An 18,804-nucleotide genomic window follows, 5' to 3' on the forward strand; every position below is an offset into this window, starting at 1 on the left:
CTCTAAGGTGCCACAAGTGCTCCTTTTCTTTTTGCGAATACAGACTAACACGGCTGCTACTCTGAAACCTAACTTTCTTTTGAATCCCTAATTTTGGGATTGATTAAAAGACCCATATTGGCTTGAATAATTAACCTGCATAAATTTGAGAAACCAGTATTATAGATTCTGGCATAGTTGAACTTGAGTTTCCTTTCTGGAACAGTACCTTTGAAGAGTGGGTTAATGTATTGGGAACGAAGTGGTAGGATCTGGAGTGGGTGTTGGGAGGAAAGAGAAAGGAGCCATGGGAGAACAAGGGCAGAAGGGTTTACGACGACTAGAGCACTCTTCCATCCAGCATGTGGACTAGATCCCAGGATTTCTAAGTGTTGGCATTCCTCTGCAGTTAAGCATATAGCTGTGAAACCCACTGGCAAAGTGTCTCCTCTAATAACTGGTCAACACAGAAGCAAACAGCCTATTACTGCTACCAGTTATTGTTTGTTCAAACGATATAGATCTGTGCTGTGGATCCTGTGCTGTGCCAGCTCAGCTGATGACCCCATGTCAGAATCAATATGATTCCACATGATAGAATTTTTTCAGAAACTTAAAACAAAAAACTACACAGAGGTCTGATCTACACTAGGGAATTAGGTCGGTATAACTATGTTGTTTGGTTGTGAAAAATCCACACCCTATGAGCAATGCAGTTAAGCTGACCTAACCCCCGGTGTAGACAGCACTAGGTCAATGGGAGAATTCTCCTGTCAACCTAGTTACTGCCTGTTGAGGAGGTGGAGTACCTATGCTGAAGGGAGATATCCGTTGGCGTAGGTAATATCTTCAGTGAAGCGCTACAGTGGCGCTGTTGCAGCATTTGATGTGCAGAAAAGTGCTAAAAGAACATAAAGGTGAAAAGTTAAGCTCTCAAAAGTAAGGAAATGTCAGAATTAAAGGTTGCCTGTGCAACCTTTAATTAGGCACCTTATGAAAATGCATTGACGCTCTTTAATTATGTGATTCTATATTCATGGACTGTGCTCTGGGAAGGGATCCGAATTGTGTAGTGAATGAGGTTTTTTATAACACCCCTGCCTTGTTTGTTGTGGAAGTTGGAAGATCTGAATGAAGTAGAGAACTCAGGAAGAGAGAGGGTTGTGTCATGGGTGAGGTAGTTGAATGCCATCCTGGATTCCATTTTCACTTCTCCCACCAGGTTTGTGTGTGATGCTGAGCAAGTCGTTTAAACCAGACTTTTCATAGTTGGCCGCTAGTTGTCTTCCTCATTTTCTTGGTGCTGAATTTTCAGAAGGCTTGAGCATTGTAGTCAAAAGGAGCTGTGCTTTGAACATACTAAGTACTATTAAAAAAAAAAAACCTCTATGTAATTTTAAACAAATAAACAAAACCAAAAACTCAGTCCGAGCTGTGTCAAGTTGGTCGTCTAAAATTAATGGACACTTCCCCCAGTTTTGGTCATACACAGAGATGATCAGTTCCCTATCTGTAAAGTGGGGATAATATACCTTATTGGGATGCTTTGAAGATTCATTGATGTTTGTGAAGGACTTGGATACTTTAGTGAGAGCACCATAGAAAAACCCATAAGGAAATGAATAATTCTGTATTCAGTGAAGAATTTGGATGGCTTGCAGTAAATGATAATTGGGCTGCACTGAATGATGATGGTTAAAAGAAATATTGAGTGATTACATGTTCAGTGGGTACAGTTCTGTGCACTGAATGAGGCAAGGGTCCAATGGAAAAAATAGTATGTTGGGGTGTAATTAAAGACTGTATCATAATATATATGCCTCACGTCAGTCCCCGGCAAAATCATGGAGCAGGACCTCAAGGAATCCATTTTGAAGCACTTGGAGGAGAGGGAGGTGATCTGGAACAGTCAACATGGATTCACCAAGGGCAGGTGATGCCTGACCAACCTGATTGCCTTCTATGATGAGATAACTGGCTCTGTGGATATGGGGAAAACAGTGGATGTGACTTTAGCAAAGCTTTTGGTACGGTCTCCCACAGTATTCTTGCCACCAAGTTAAAGAAATATGGATTGGATAAATGGACTATAAGGTGGATAGAAAGCTGGGTAGATTGTCGGGCTCAATGGGTAGTGATCAATGGCTCCATGTCTAGTTGTCAGCTGGTATCAAGCGGAGTGCCCCAGGGGTTGGTCCTGGGGCCGTTTTTGTTCATCTTTATTAATGATCTGGATGATGGGATGAATTGCACCCTCAGCAAGTTCGCAGGTGACACTAAACTGCGCGGAGAGGTAGATACGCTGGAGGGTAGGGGTAGGGTCCAGAGTGACCTAGACAAATTAGAAGATTGTGTCAAAAGAAATCTGATGAGGTTCAACAAGGACAAGTGCAGAGTCCTGCACTTAGGAAGGAAGAATCCCATGCACTGCTACAGGTTGGGGACTGACTTGCTTATCAGCAGTTCTGCAGAAAAGGACCTGGGGATTATCTAGTGGACAAGAAGCTGGATATGAGTCAGCAGTGTGCCCTTGTTGCCAAGAAGGCCAATGGCATATTGGGCTGTACTAGTATGAGCATTGCCAGAAGACTGAGGGAAGTGATTACTCCCCTCTCTTCGGCACTGGTGAGGCCACACCTGGAGTATTGTGTCCAGTTTTGGTCCCCCCAACACAGAAGAGATGTGGACAAATTGGAGAGAGTCCAGCGGAGGGCAATGAAAACGATTAGGGGGCTCAGGCACATGACTTACAAGGAGAGGCTGAGGGAACTGGGGTTATTTGGTCTGCAGAAGAGAAGAGCGAGGGGAGATTTTATAACAGTCTTCAACTACCTGAAGAGGAGTTCCAAAGAGGATGGAGCTCGGCTGTTCTCAGTGGTGGCAGATGACAGAACAATAAGCAATGGTCTCAAGTTGCAATGGGGGAGGTCTAGGTTGGATATTAGGAAACACTATTTAACTAGGAGGGTGGTGAAGCACTGGAATGGGTTACTTAGGGAGGTGGTGGAATCTCCATCCTTAGAGGTTTTTAAGACCCAGTTAGACAAAGCCCTGGCTGGGATGAATTAGTTGGTGTTGGTCCTGCTTTGAACAGGGGATTGGACTAGATGACCTCCTAAGGTCTCTTCCAACCTTAATATTCTATGATGCTAAGATAGCCAAACTAAAGACTATACAGTCAGCCTTAATTCTGGCATTTCCTAACTTTTGAGTGTTTCATTCTGCAATCTTAATGTTGTTCTAATGTGTTTTTTATCTGGATACATCGACATACACAGAGTGACCAAGACTTCTAAAAACCTGCTAAGTCTATACTTGGGTACCATAATATGGACCTTGGTGACCAACTTTAGGCACTCATTTTTTCACATTTTTATGTTTTACATCTTGACCAGTCTCTTAATCCTAAAATGTGTAAATTTGAGTAAAAGATTGCGAGCTTGAAACTAAAGAATTCCAGATATAGCTCTGACACAAAGACTGCCTCTGAACATGATTAGGTTTTCTAACTATTTTGTATGTTCATTCCCCAGTTTTTTTGGGCAGGAGGATAATACCTCAGGGAGGTGTTTTGATCAATTAGTTAACATTTATGAAATATTTCTGAAGATTAAATATTATTTGTGTTTACTTAAAGGTACTTCACATTTGAGAGGTACTTTTTCATCTCAAGTTTGAGAGCCTATGTATAGTAAATTTTACTAATGAATAGGAGCATGAATATAGTAGTGACATAGGCATTCAGTGACAGACTGGATAAACTGTCCTGATTTTAGGAAGTACTACAGATTTCAACTTGTAATAGACCTACTTTCAAACTAGGCATTGTGACCTAGTGGATAGTGCATTGGACTGGGAATTAGGAGACCTGGGTTCTTATTCCCAGTTCTGCTGCTGGGTTATTGTGGGCAAGTCACTTGACCTGTACCTCAATTTCCCCATCTGTAAAATGTGAATGATACTTACCTCCCATTCTGAAGTACTTCGAGTCTACTTATGTAAAATATTATAAATAGCTAGGTGGTGGTAATATTATTATTTATTATTATATTTTTGCAGTAATTCTGATTAGGTACAAACCTCTATTTGATTATGAAAAATATTTCCCACAGTTTCAGAACTCCAGTTGTAAAGAATGACTTCCCACCAGTGTGTCAAGTATCCACTCCATATAATCAGTTTCCATATTTCCAGCCACATACACCAGCAACTCCATTTCAAAGCCAAATTGACTTACAGGTAATGTAACCTGAATTGTATCTCCTTGTATTTGAAAAATATTTTATCTGTTTCCAAGATTTTTCAGCCCCATATTTATCTTGATTCAATAAGGGAGAAGTGGATGTGGTTTTTTGTGTAGATTTAGTTCACTTTACATTAGTGTCTAAGGCTATGGTAGATCACCTACCTGGAGCAGGAATGAGGTAGAGTTCATAATGCTCTAATTAGAAAAGAATAACTGTTTCTACCTCTGTGCCATTTTGCTGATACATATATATTAACTACATTAGGTCAAGGCTCAAAAAATGCCTTAAACCATATAAAAAAAGATGATTTCTTTGGAGAATTCAGTCAATATCTGTGAAATCTAAGCTTCGTTTTAAAGGTGGAGTGGAGGACTTTTTAATCCTTTACAGTTGTGAAAGTAGTCTTCCAAATGTAAATTAATACAAATGCGGTGATGTCTTCACGGGTTTCCAACAGCTCGCTCCTGTATATCTCTGCTGCAACATGCAACTGAATTAAAGTAGAATTATCTATTATTGATTTTTCCTGCTGTTGTTTTAGACCCTTTTGGACAGAGACAAAACTGGCAAGAATAAGGTGTGTTTCACTCTGCTCAGGTTTGGGAGGTACTGGAGCTATTTGCTGCTGAGAAAAATCCACAAAGAGGCTAGCAGAAGGGTAGAATGGCAGAAACCTCCACCTTCACAGCATCCAGCAGGCTTAGGGAGGCAGAGGGAAAAGGCAAATATAGAGATTATGGTCCTCCTCCCTGCTAGTAGCCAGTGTGATTTGAGGGGTCAGTTTCAGAAACATGTTAGTAGGTGACTATCTGAAAAATGGAATAACTAAGAGCCCAGGGACCGTATCCTGGTAGGAATCCCACTACTTATGGGGCTGGGGAGTAGGCTGGACTTCACACTAGGGCATTACTGCTGGGCAGTGGGGCCCATCTTCTTAACTTTAATCCTCTGGCTATTAGGTGCCTAAGAATTTTTTCCTCTTTTTTCAAACCCTGTGCAAGGGGGAGGGGGGAAATTGATGGGATAAGTCAGAAAAGAGAAGTAGGGGAGAGGGGGAGAGAGAACATGAGAGATGGATATGAAGTGCACAATATGCAGAGAGAAAGGAGGAGTATAATGGAGTGGAAGGAGGAAAAAAGGAAACGTTAGGACTCCAGAAACAGTGCAGGAAAACATGACACTTTTACTTTAATATAATAGATCATGGTGCATAAAGGCAAAAAAGGAAAGAAAGTATACAGAAATAATGAACATAGTAAGCTTTTTTAAACTTACTGAACAAAAGTGAATTGACAAAATATGAACTGAACGTTGTACAATATTGTTCTATTCTTTTAAATGCAAGGGTTGGCTTTGGATACATGGGAAGTATCATTACATATAGATATATTTCTGTCCTCAAGTCCTTTTAGTGCTCAAGTTATTAAGTGTTGGATGGATTTTTCAAGCCCTGAATTAAGTGCTTTGATAGGGAAAGCCACAAAGATTTTTGTAATTGTATTGTTACTTAGCAATACTGTGATAATCTTCATCAAGATTTCAAAATTTCCATTGGGGGAGTAAGTGTTATCTCATAAGTCTATGTTGCTGTCCGAAAATCTTGATCATGTCTAACAGTAGAAGTCTGCCAATTCTGATAATTGCTAAAATCACACAACCTTACTTTAGTCAAGAGGGCTTCTCAATATCTAGATCTGAAATCTACCATTGGCTGAAATTCAAACTGACGCCCATATGTGTTTTCATAAAACAAATGCCATACTGCTTCCACTTTAAATTAAATACAACTTTTTTTTTTTTTTTTAAACTAGTGCATATTTTTGTAATCCAAAGGCAAATTTCAGAGTGGCTCAATGACACAACTCTGATCTGGTCAAGAAAGTGTGTATGTAACATAAGATTGTAGCTATTAAAAATTAATTAAAACTGTTCTTAAAGCTGTCTCATCAAGTAGCATCTTATGAAATGCCAGAAGTAAGATTGCCCATGAAATCTTACTTTTGTCCCTTGATGCATATACACTGATTAATTAAATTAGCTTGGCTTTTTTTCCCCCCACAGCACTCCTGTTCAGGGCCTGGAATGTTTGCAGTGCAGTTGGAATATTTACAGTACTAATGAGCAAGCTTCTAGCAAGTTTCACAGCACCTGCACAAATAGCCATTTTCATTTAAATTTTTCTGTATGCAGGTTTCAGCTTCTATACCTTCAAATGAATGCCTGGCCATTAAAGGAAGAGTGTACACCATATTAAAACAAATAGGTAGCGGTGGCTCGAGTAAGGTAGGAGATTTTTTTAACCTTTAAGACTAATGGAGCCCATTATTTGTAATGTGACTACTTCTGTTCAAATATTTAGATCATGGGTGTCAAACAGATAGGTCATTTGCCAGAGACAACCTGGATGATGTATTAGGTGACCTGCATAATATTTTCGGATTCTTCAGAATCTTACTTTTTACTAAGTGAAAGCTTAGTTTCTAGCCCTCCTGGCTGCGGGGAACATTCCAAATGTGACCAGAATTTAACCACTATAATAATGTCTGCCTGAGTCTGCAGACAGCCTGAAACAATGACTGGTGTGAACACCCATGGCTCCTATTATCTAATTGCCATATCAATTTTCAAGCCCAGTGATGACCTGTTAATGTGAACATTAGTGACTTTAATCACTGGTCACTTTAGTGGATGGAATAGGAGCAGTAGGTGGGAGTGAAGCACCTTGGGTTGAGACCTGGGAGATGCTAGAGCAGTGATTCTCAAACTTTTGTACTGGTGACCCCTTTCACATAGCAAGCCTCTGCGTGCGACCCCCTTATAAATTAAAAGCACTTTTTAATACATTTAACACCATTCTTCTTTGAGTAGTGTCCCTATGGGTGCTCCACTGTAGGTGTATGTATGCCCCTATGCCTCTAATCGGAGATTTTTGGTAGCAGTGTCCCATTGAGCCCAGGCATGTTCCCTCCCTCCTGGTCTGCCTTGAGGCTATTTAGCACAGCGTGGGCAAATCCCCCTCACTTCCTTCTCTACCGGAATGAGCAGTTGTTTCTTCCTTATCTGTGTCATTAGCATAAATAGTGTTTGTTTTGTTACCTTTGTTCTCCTTAAAAGTAATTAGGCTAGTGTTTCTTTTTTATTTTATTTTTTGGGGTATTAAAAAAGAGAGAGAGAGAGAGAGAAAAAGGAAAGATCTTCAGTTTCCTGCCCTTTCTGGGGGCATTCTTCCCCCCACCAATCTAGTAGACTCATAATTTTTTATTTTCAGTTTGGGGGAAAAAAAAAAAGTAAAGTAAAGACACTGTTCTTCTGCATTCCTCCCTGCTAGAGGATGACAACCCCTGCCCAGGGGCATGCCTGGGTCTTTCTGCTCCAAGTGGTGCCTCTCCTGCCAGGAGTCAGTTCCTGTAATGGCCAGACACTCTCACTGTCCCTGGGAGAGCCTCACAGAAGTGCTTTACCTGCCACAGCTAGAATGGCAGCCTCACAGGAGCTGGGAGCTGAAGTTAAAACTTCTCCATATGGAGAAAACACTTCAGTCTGCAGGGGACCCCCGTGGGTGCTGATCATCCACAGAACCTTCACTTCAAAAGGGGTCGAGTGGTGAAGAGGAGAAGTGGGGAGGGGGGGAGGAAAAAAAAAGCCACCAGTAGACTCCCCCTGGAAAGGCTCATAAAAAGAGCTCCTCTGAGCAACTGGCCAGCCAGAGGGGTTCCCCAGAGCTGCGACCTCAGCAGGAGGACACCAGCAGCTCTGAAGCAGGCACCCGAGAAGGGGTCTCCTGCTGTGAGCTCTGGTCTGCAGCACGTCCCCAGAGCAGGGTTCCAGAAACGCCAGGGGCTTCCACAGTCATGCTCTCAGGCAACAGTACCGCCCCAATTACCATACCATCTCTAAAAGAGCGGCACAGAGAAACCATTTGGTACCAGGTGCAACAAAACTCCCATATAGGAAGTGTTCTGCACCTTCCCAACCATCGATACTGACAACATACTACAGACACTCCTCTGTGGTACCACGTGAGCCCATGGTAACACACTGTGCTCTGGTACTCAGGAGACCTGTGGCCTCAGTACCCAGAGAGGGACAGTTACCGTACCATCTCTAAAATAATGGCACCAATAAACTTTCTGTACTGGGCACAACAAAACTCTCATTTAGGGAGTGCTCTTCCCAACTATCGGTACTGACAACATACCATGGACACGCCTCTGGGGTACCGAATGAACCTACAGGAGGTGGCAGATACACATCACAAGTTGGGTGTGCAGAATTTCCTCCACCTTTTCATCTAGAATTGTCCTCCCAATTAACGAGGCAATTTTTGTCCTACCAAAGTCATCTCGCAGACACCAGCCTCCATTGCACCATCCAGTATCAGAGTGTAGAAAAACAAAAAAGAATAATAATAATAATAAAAAACCCCTACATCTCTACCCAAAGAGGCAGACTTTGTTTTCAACATCCGCAACCCAACTCTATCATAGCGGATGTGGTTAATGCACGAAGCAAGCAACATGATGCCAAGTCAACTCCATACGATCAGGCTTGGCAAGATGGCGTATTCATCGACAACATTACTGTTTAGAGTCCTAAATTACCAAACTGTCATGGCCAAAGACAATTTTATTAATTATGGGAAACCCAGTTTGTTTCTGGAACATTACTGGAAACCCAAAAAGAACAAATTCAGACCATTCTTAGAGACGGTCACTTAATAGCCAGACTGGTCCTAGAGACAGCACTGGATGTAGCTGTTACAGATGCCCACCCAGTCTCCATGACAGTGGTACTAAGGCGGGTTGTGTTGTGCTTTTTTGTGGGGTTTTGTTTTGTTTTTGTTTTGGGGGGAGGGCTACACCTCTCTAGATTGCCCAAAGAGCTACAGACTTCCAGTTTGAAGGACCAAACTCTTTGCAGAGAAGATGGATTTTTTCTCCACATACTGAAGGATTCTTGGACCACGTTACACTCCTTAAGAATCTACACTGTGGGACAGAAGAGAAGATATACCTCTCAACCACACCACAGGTCACAATCTTCTCAATACCCACCATCTCAGTGCTGTTATGAGCCAGTGTAAGAGGACCAGGGCTCAAAACTGGGAACAGTCTGCACTCCAGTCCGTGACCTCTCAAACTGCCTCTTTTAAAAGCACTTTTGATGAGCTAGTCGAGGGCCTGAACAATGATACCTTACAGCATCAGCTGCCATCTATATACCTGTCACGCCACTCGGAAGTCACCTTGCCCTACTTCAGAGCAGTTAGGACCAGCTGTAAAGTAAGGAGATTGATTTCTAGCCCTGAACCTACAGGGTGCCTACTTCCGTATCTCAATACAACCATCGTACAGGAGATTTCCTACTGCTTACCTTTGGGGCAGGATCATTTTCAGTACAGACCGCTCCACACAGGGTATTCTCCAAGGTTCTCTTCATTGTAGCAGCATACTAACCCCGGTTCAGTGACTAGACTTTATCAGCACCAACCTTGATGCAGTACAAGCGAGAGCATTCCTCTTGCTATCCACATTCACCACCCTGGGACACAGGTCTCCCTAATACGCGAGGGAGATCACCTACACAACCACAAAGTTCAAGACAAATGGCCTTCCACAGAAATGACCTTCCATATCACTCTTTTGGGGCTAAGGGCTGTCAGGAGTGCCTGTGCACACTTTCTGCTTTTCATCAAAAAGAACACACAAAGGTCATGATGGACTTAATGTGACCTGTATGTTTTGTATAAACCACCAAGGAGCTGCTAGATCTCCTTCCCTCTACAAGACTCAAGCTTTGGAATTGATGCACCCATCACAATGAGCTCATCTCACCTATCTATCTAGCAGGGATACAGAACGTCACAGCCGACAGTCTCAGTTGCAATTTTTCTCACGACAATGAGTGTGTACTGAATTCAGAGGGTGCTTAAAGATATATCTGCCCTCTGGGGAACCCTGACTATGGATCTCTTCATTACTTAACGGAACAAGAAAGGTCCTTGTTACTGCTCCAGGGCTGGCCTGGGGAAACATTCACTGGCAGTTGCCCTCATCTTCCCATGGGACAGGGACCCACTTGTATGTCTTTTCCCAGTTTCCTACTCTATCCAAGATTCTGTTGAAAATTCAATGAGACAAAGCGAGAATTATTCTGATCGCCTCTCTTGACCATGACAAGTCTGGCTCCCTTTCCTGACACAGATGGCAGTATGCCCTCCTGTTTCTCTTCAGCCCATCCCTCACTCGCTCTCTCAAAACAATGGGCTAAACCCTTCACCCCAGCTTGCAGGTCCTCCACCTCCAGGCTTGTCTCCTTCTTAGTTCCAAGGCTTAGAGGCAGAATCATCTGACAAGCTGAAAGATGTGTTGCAACACAACCAAAAGTTGACCGCTCGGCATACTTATCTACAAAATGGAAACGACTCCAAGTTTGTGTCATTCCAAACACACAGACCCAACCTCATCTTTCCTACCTCTGATTTTGCACTACATTTTCAACTCTCGCTCAGCTCCCTTAAGGTTCATCTCACAGCAAAATCAGCTTTGCTCACCCATTAATGCGTAGGTTCTTTAAGGGCATTGGGAATCTCTTCCTGCATGTGATACCACCCGCTCCCGCCTGGGACTTTAACCTAGTTCTCAGGGCTTTGACTAGACATTCCTCTGAGTCCAGGGCAACTTGTTCTCTCTTTCACCTGTCAATGAAGACAGCATTTTTAATTGCCATCACCTCAGCTAGGCACATAGGAGAAATAGTGGCCCTGGTGGCACATTCATCATTCAGCCTTTTTTTTTAAGACAAAGTAAGTAACTCTAACGCCATAGCCCTACTTTCTCTGCACTTTCCATATGAATCAACAGATTCATCTCCCTGTTTTTTCCCAAAACCACATTTTGACAACTGGGAGATAATTGTGCATATGCTAGATATTAGAAGGACATTAGCATTCTACTTGGACAGGACTAAGGACTTCAGGAAATCCCCTGAACTCTTCCTTTCGTCCACTGAAAGATCCAAAAGCTCTGTGATATCGTCTCAAAGACTATCCAGATGGGTCTCTAGCTGCATTAATCACTTATCAAGGGTGCAACTTGCTTCTGTCCAGAGTCCATACGCACTCCACAAGGTCAGTTTCTACCTCAATTACATTCCGTAGGAATACCCCATCTCAGCAATCTATAGAGCAATGACTTGAGCCTCTGCCCATACTTTCGCAGAACATTATGTGATCACTGAAGATTTGGCCGCTGACACCGTCTTTCGACTCCACAGTACTCTCTGTCGTAAAAGACTCCATTCCGAAGTCCCAGCCTCCAGTGGTGGGTACTGTTCGGAAGTCACCTACAGTGGAGCACCCATAGGGACACTACTCGAAGAAGAAGAAGAAGAAGAGGAAGTTGCTCACCTTGTGCAATAACGATGATTCTTCAAGATGTGTGTCCCTATGGGTGCTCCACAACCCGCCCTCCTCCACTCTACTTCGGAGTTCTCTATAGGGCTCTGCAGTAGAGAAGGAAGTGAGGGAGGTTCATCCATGCAGTGCTAAATAGCCTTGAGACAGACCACGAGGGAGGAAGGGTACATGCGTGGGCTCAATGGGACAGTGCTACCAAAAATCGCTGATTAGAGGCGCAGGGGCACACATACACGTACAGTGGAGCTCCATAGGGACACACACATCGAAGAACTATCGTTACTGCCCAAGGTGAGTAACTTCCTCTTATAAATGCTGGAGGCAAAGCAGGGTTTGGGGTGGAGGCTGACAGCTCATGACCTCCCATGTAATAACCTCGCGACCCCCTGAGGGGTCTGACCCCCAGTTTGAGAACCCCTGTGCTAGAGGGAAAGAAATGCGGAGAAAAGAAGACAGGAGATTTTCTGAGACAGGGAAGGGGAAAGGAAATGGAGAGAGGAGGATGGGGAAGGAAGAGAAACCAATAAAAATAGAAGAGGTGCATCCTTTTTTACTGCTTAGTGAATGTGACAAAGCTCTGAACAAATAATGACTAAAGTCAGTGGGAGTTGGGCACCTAAATCTCTTAAGTGCCTCTGAAAATTTTAGGCTAGAGTCAACAAAAATTAAAAATAGGATTCCTTCTCCCCCCCCCCCCCCCCTCCCCAGCTTTATCATGTATAAATGCCCGAGAGGCTGTTTATCTAGTTTTTAGGAGTTAAATTTTCAAAGGCTCCTTAGACATACGAGTGATAACAATTTTTACCTTTTTAAGACATCTGTCTCTGGGAGTTTCTAGCATCCCTTCCACCTGCCAGCAATGGGGACTTTGGATCAACAGTAACTGTTAAGTCTCTCTGATATGTTGTCAAGGCTGAATCGTCACTCCGAGTGCAGAAGGTAGGGGCCTGCAAGGATTCTAAAAATTAATATGTGCCACTCCAGGCTTGAATTAATCTCCCAAGGTTACAGCTTTTCTCTGACCTTTGCTTGGTAAATGCTGCCAACACCCAAATGCAAAAAAAAAACCCCTTTGAACCCAGGAAGGAGTACTTGGAGATTCCTCCGTACCCTCAAGCCCTTTCACCTCCCTCCTCCAGGGAAGAGCTGAGAAAGAAAACAAAGGAAATTAGCTATGGCTATCAGCTAATCAAACAACATGCACAAATCTCTTAGGACACCAAAAATCCAATTCTGTTCTTAAAAAGGTAAATTTTATTAAAAACAAAAAGGGAAAAAATACATCTGGAACTTAGACTTTTGATAGATTTTAAAAGAGCAATTCCAAAAACCAAGCATCCAAAATAGCTTTCTTGGGGGTTCAGCTTAAAGATTACAAGCAAACAAAAGCATCTGGGGTTAGCACAGGGGAGATCCACAAGCCAAAATAAAAAATAAAAGAAATAACCCTAATCACGTCTTTTTAGACATTCCCTAATTTTACTTACATATCTGAGGCTCCAGATAAGTAGGTTCAAGGTATGAATTGATAATCTATAATCATACCTGGCTTAAAGCAGGTTACAACATTACTGCTCTGTGTCCCTGCAGCCCAGAGAACAACAGACAAAGGGAAAGTTTCTTTCCCAAATTTAAAAGTTCTGGCCTTCCCATTGGCTCTTTTGGTCAGGTGCCCATTCCATTTCTTTTACCTGTGGGCTTGTTAACCCTTTACAGATAAAACAAGCAGAGAACAGACACCGAGGGATTTTACAGCTAACTGGCTGACTGGGTGTTCATAAACAGGGGTTTCCACGCCCCACCCCCCCCCCATTTATCACGTATGTGAAGTCCTGTGGTACCAATAGGTGTTGTGGTACCAAGTGATGCTGCAGCACCAATATATGATGCGGTACCAAGTGGGGTAGTGGCACTGAACTGGGTTGCCACTGCCAGCCAGTGCCACATTCTCCTAGAAAGGAGAAATCCTCAGAGTTCTCCTCCAGATCCTCTAAGATGAGGCTCTCTAGTTCCCCTTCCAGGGATTCTCCCTCAAAAAGACCTCTGTCTCTGGACAGATCTATAACCTTGGAGATACCTTCCTCAAGGCTTGGTACGATAGCACTAAGATGCTCCTCTGATGCAGGTGAGGCGAGAAAACACCGCAGTACTCAAGGTAAACAGGGCTCTGGGAAGAATCTGGTGCTGTTGGCTGGGGTGTCGCTAAGCACAGATCAGTACCATTGCACCTGACTCTAGTCTCCATCATGGTACTGTGTATGCCTCCAGCCTCTTCAGTGCCATCTACAAAGTACCATAAGCCTCTGGTACAGTCAGAAAAGGACAAACACCCGGTACCACAACGCTGTTCAATGCCATTATCCCACTTGGTACTGCAACATCTATCAGTGCTGCAGCACAATTCAGTACCCCAGGATTTTAGGTACCAAAAAGACTTAACAGTGACTGCTGAACCAAAGTCTCTGTTGCTGGCAGTTACCACGCACCTTTCAGTACTAAGAATCTTTGGTCTCCAGTTCCTTTTACATCCCCAGTACCGTCGCCTCCCTTTTCTGTGGGAGCTCCTCCATTAGAAGAAGAGAATGGTGACTATGAACTTCCCTCCACTTCTTCCATTTCATTGCAGGATTCTCGGATGCACCCTTATGCTAACCCTCTCCCATGAAAGGGTAGAGATGTTGTTCTGGGGCCTCATGACTTCTGATGGGAGCAACCCTGGATGCCACTCCCTCCCCCATGTGGACCTCTGGCCATATTGGGATCCCTGGCCAGCTTATCCACCATTTTCTAGGGCCCCAACCCTATCCCATCAGGATAATATAGCGTTCCAAGCTCCTCCTCCCGAGGAACAGGAGACCAGGGTAGACACAGAAGCCACGCCTCAAACCACAATCTTTTTCTTTGCCGAATGAGACTCTGATGCCTCTTCCTCCACCATCAATGGTTGATGATTTTCAGCAGTTCCAGGACCTCATTAAGCAGGTGGCAGACTCTCTGCAGATACCCCCTGAGGAGGTCAGAGAATCCCAACACAAGCTGTTGGACATTCTGCACTTTGTGATACCCTCTAGAATTGCCCTCCCTATTAGTGAGTCTCTGCTGGAACCATTTAGCAAACCTTGGCTACAATGACACCCACTTGTAAAGGGCTGCCCATAAATATTATGTCCCCATTATGACTCTGAATTCTTCTTCTCTCGCCCACTTCCCAATTCTCTGGTTATTGACACAGTGAACAAGGAAGGCAAACAACTCTGTTAAAAATCCACCCCCTCCAACAGAGATTGTGAATTATCAAGTGCTGATAGCTAAGTACAACTTCACCAACTACACAAAGTGTGGGTCTTTCATTGAACACCTTTCTCCAGATAAAAGGGAACAATTCCAGGTCACTGTTGCTGAGGGACAGTTAGTGGCAAGAAGATTGTTGCAGGCAGCTCTCAATGCTGCAGACACTGCAGCCTGTTTCATTTCTACAGTGGTGATGGTGCATAGGACTTCCTGGCTACAATTGTCTGGCTTCCACAAAGTCCAGAATATGGTAGAGGATTTCCCATTTGATGAACTGAAGTTTTTTGCAGAGAACCTTGACAAATCATTACATACTCTTAAAGATTCCGGGACCACTTTTCGCTCATTAGGCACCTACACTCTTGCAAACAAATGGAAGGTCAGCAGATTGCAAACAGCTGAAAGATCCTACCCTATGCAATTCTCTGGATTTCAGAGACCCACGGAATTTCCCAGGAAGGAGGCACAGGTTCAAGAGAAAGAGACCTTAGAAACCCATCTGATGTGGCTTCACAACAGATTTCGTCATCGAAATGACACTTTTGATGGGACAGTTGAGGGTTCGAATTCCCCTCTCATTAACCTTCCAGCTTCATTGTTTTGCCCACCTTCACCCATTTGGAAACTGACTCTCCCATTTACAGCGTGCATGGGAATATATCATCTTGAACAAATGGGTGCTGGAAGCAATATCAGGCTACACCACTGACTTTCCCTTCCTCTCTCCTCCTTGTTCTCCTTTCCTGCCCCTCTTCAGGGACTCCTCTCACAAGTCCTTAGTAAGGCAGAAAATAAACACTCTGGTTAGGAGCAATAGAACCAGCACCCTCTCAACGCAGGGAAAAGGATTTCTATTTGAACTGTTTCCTCATACCAAAGAAGAGCAGCAAGTGGAGATCAATCTTAGATCTGAGACTCCTAAACAAATTTGTGAGATCCACAAAATTCAGGATGGTGACCCTGGAAGCTATAATTGCATCTCTAGATTCAAGGGATTGGTTTTCTGCCTTCAACCTCTAGAATATGTATTTCTATATAGTGATACACCCACCTCACAAGAGATTCCTCTCATTTGTGGTAGGCCAGGATCTTTTTCAGTATCTGGTGCTCCCCTGGCCTCTACTCAGCTCCAAGAATGCTGTAGAACAGTGTTTCTCAACATTTTTGATACCGGGGACTGGCTTGCTGTCATCCTAAACTGTCATGGACTGTTTGAGAGGGGAAAAAAATGAATGGTGTTTCACTGGTATTTCTTGCTCTTTTTTTCAATATTGCCAGATACTTCTTTTTTTGTATTATCTGCATGTAAGGCATTTTTCTTTCTTTCTTACCAACACAGGACCAATACTCCAGTTCTGTTTTTGTTAAAATAAAGTCCAGTTCAATCAATTATGTGATATGAAAATGTTAATTTGATTTTTAAACATTGTTTCAAATGAAGGGTACCAATAACTTTGTCTGCAATTGTATACCTCCATTTTAAAATAGATAATTCAATTGATTCAGTTTTAAAACAATAATAATAATAATAATCAGATGGATTCACTCACCATACTGCTAATGAGATTCTTGTGCCTATCTTGTAGACACAAGTCTTTCAATCCGGGGATGAATATTTGACAGGGACACTTGGAGCATCTTTCCAATGCTCAGCTGATTGCGGTTTTTTGTTTTCATTGCAGTCATTGCTGAAAATCCAATTTCACAGAGGTATGTGGAATGGAACACGAGCAAAGTTTTGACAGCGAGTTCACTGTGTTGTGGTTATTCACTTCTGACTGTGATCCAGAAAACAGGTAGAGTAACTTCATGAAACTGTAACTTCGGACCCTCATCACTTGACAGTTCCAACAACTTGTCCTCCAATGATGGTGAAAGAGAAGTCTCAGTTTCTAGAGAGGAGAATTGCTCATGAACCCATTGCTTTCCTTTCCGTGGATCAGAGTCTGATAGGAAATAGTCCTTGAACTTTTGGAGAACTGATTTTAGAAGGGATACAATTATTTCACATAGGAGAAGCAGATCCCATTTCTTGCATTTCTGGCTAATGATGACAGTAAAGATGTGGAACATGTCATAACAGTCGTGCCTGACTCTCTCTTTCCAGACTTGAGCTTTATTTTTTAAAGGCTGTGATCTTGATAGCCAATACAAAGACACTCAATATACTTCCATGCATAGAGAGATTGAACTGATTAAAGTGATCAAATATATCTGCCAAATATGCAAGTTTGGCAAGCCATTGTAAATCCTGAAAGTATGCTGTCAGAGGGTACTCTTTTGAGACAGAAAGGCTTCAAGTTCACACACTCGGTTTAATATTTTGCCATGGGATAACCACTGCACTTCATCGTGTAATAGTAAGCGATGGTGTTTGGACCCCATTTCTTCACACGTTGCAGCAAAGATGCGAGAACTAGTCCATTTGCTTTCACAAAATTCACAATTTTAACAACTATACCAAGGACATCATTAAGTTCTGGAGATCATTTCTTGACTGCCAAGACCTCTTGATGAATAAAGCAGTGTGTTGCTTGAGCAACTGGTGCAACTTCCATCACTCTTGCTACTACCCCTGAATGTCTGTCTAACGTTGTGGCTGCTCCATCTGTGCAAGTTCCAACGCAGTGGTCCCACTCAAGCCCGTGTCCTGTCACATAGTTGTTTAGGACCCAGAACATTTCTGCACCTTGTGTGTTTTGTGGCAGTTCTTCACAGCAGGGTTCTTCGCATGAAACGCCTTCATAGGCATAACGCACATAAACAATAGGAAATGCTGCATTAGAAATGTCCACTGACTCCTCCAAATGAATTGCAAACCAGCTTGACTCCCACACCCTTTCTATCAACTGAGCTTTGAAATCTTCTGCAATATCAGTGATTTGATGCGAGACATTATCATTTGACAGTGGAATGCAGCTTGTTTTTTTGGCAGCTGCATTACCCAAGACTTTGTGACAGGCATCTATTACTGAATGCATGATTAGCTCTTCACCACCTGTAAATGGTGATTTGCATTTAGCTATGTGTAGGGACATCAGATATGATGTTTTTAACAAATCTTCATTAAACGTTACTGCAGTGTGCAATATTTTCTTTTGCCCCTTCACTTCTTGTTTCCATTGGAAGAATTCCACTGGCTTTTCTTTTAAATGTGAATGTTTGTTTGGTTCTTTTTCGAGTGCTTGCTCGTGTCCGTTCCATTGTAGGTGTGTGTGCTCACCACATGCACCAGTTCTGGAAGTTTTTCCCTCAGTGGTATCCGTTGGGGACCGCTCGGTGCCCTCTGGGGTGGTGCCTGTATGGCATGGTATAAGGGATGTTGCCAGCTCCCCCTACCCTCATTTTCTTATTACCGCCAGTGACGGTGCTGGAACATCATCTTGCTTCGACAAGCTTCTTCTTTCTCAGTCTGATTCAAAGTTTTCCCTGTAAATAGTAAAAGTTATTCGTATCCCTTAGTGTAGTTAGTTAGTTAGTCTCGGATGGGACTTGGCCTAGGAACGGGCCATGCCCCGATCCCCAGGCTTCAAATCCTGAGATCGCTGTAAAAAAACTATTCCCATCAGCGATCCTTATAGTAGCTGTCTGAGATGCCTGGGCAAAACCCATATCAGTGATATCCACCCCGGGGCATCTCAGCTCCCCGGTGTCTGGAATGCCCTGGCAGATTGCCTCAGCAGGTCCTTCTCTCCCCATGAGGGTCACTCCACCCGGAGGTTATCCAGGTACTCTTCTGAAGGTGGGGAGCTCCCCAAGTGGAGAAACTCAGTCTCTGATGCCTTCCATCTGTCGTGGGAAAGAGATCTAATGTACGCATTCCCCGCCGATTCCGCTGGTCAGCAGGGTCCTAGCAAACGTCAAAAGAGA

The 18,804-nt window shown here is 43.3% G+C and overlaps 1 protein-coding gene across 1 annotated transcript in view; it reads left to right on the plus strand.

Annotated features, from left to right (window-relative positions):
* Positions 1 to 18,804, plus strand: part of TTK (TTK protein kinase) — an 86,621-nt gene that overhangs the window by 38,178 nt on the left and 29,639 nt on the right. The window contains exons 13-14 of the mRNA XM_073336522.1: positions 4,092 to 4,218; positions 6,417 to 6,509. Coding sequence (XP_073192623.1) covers positions 4,092 to 4,218; positions 6,417 to 6,509 — 220 coding nt within the window. The remainder of the gene's footprint in view (positions 1 to 4,091; positions 4,219 to 6,416; positions 6,510 to 18,804) is intronic.

This window comes from Lepidochelys kempii, chromosome 3 (genome assembly GCF_965140265.1).
Source record: "Lepidochelys kempii isolate rLepKem1 chromosome 3, rLepKem1.hap2, whole genome shotgun sequence".
Classification (NCBI taxonomy): domain Eukaryota; kingdom Metazoa; phylum Chordata; order Testudines; family Cheloniidae; genus Lepidochelys; species Lepidochelys kempii.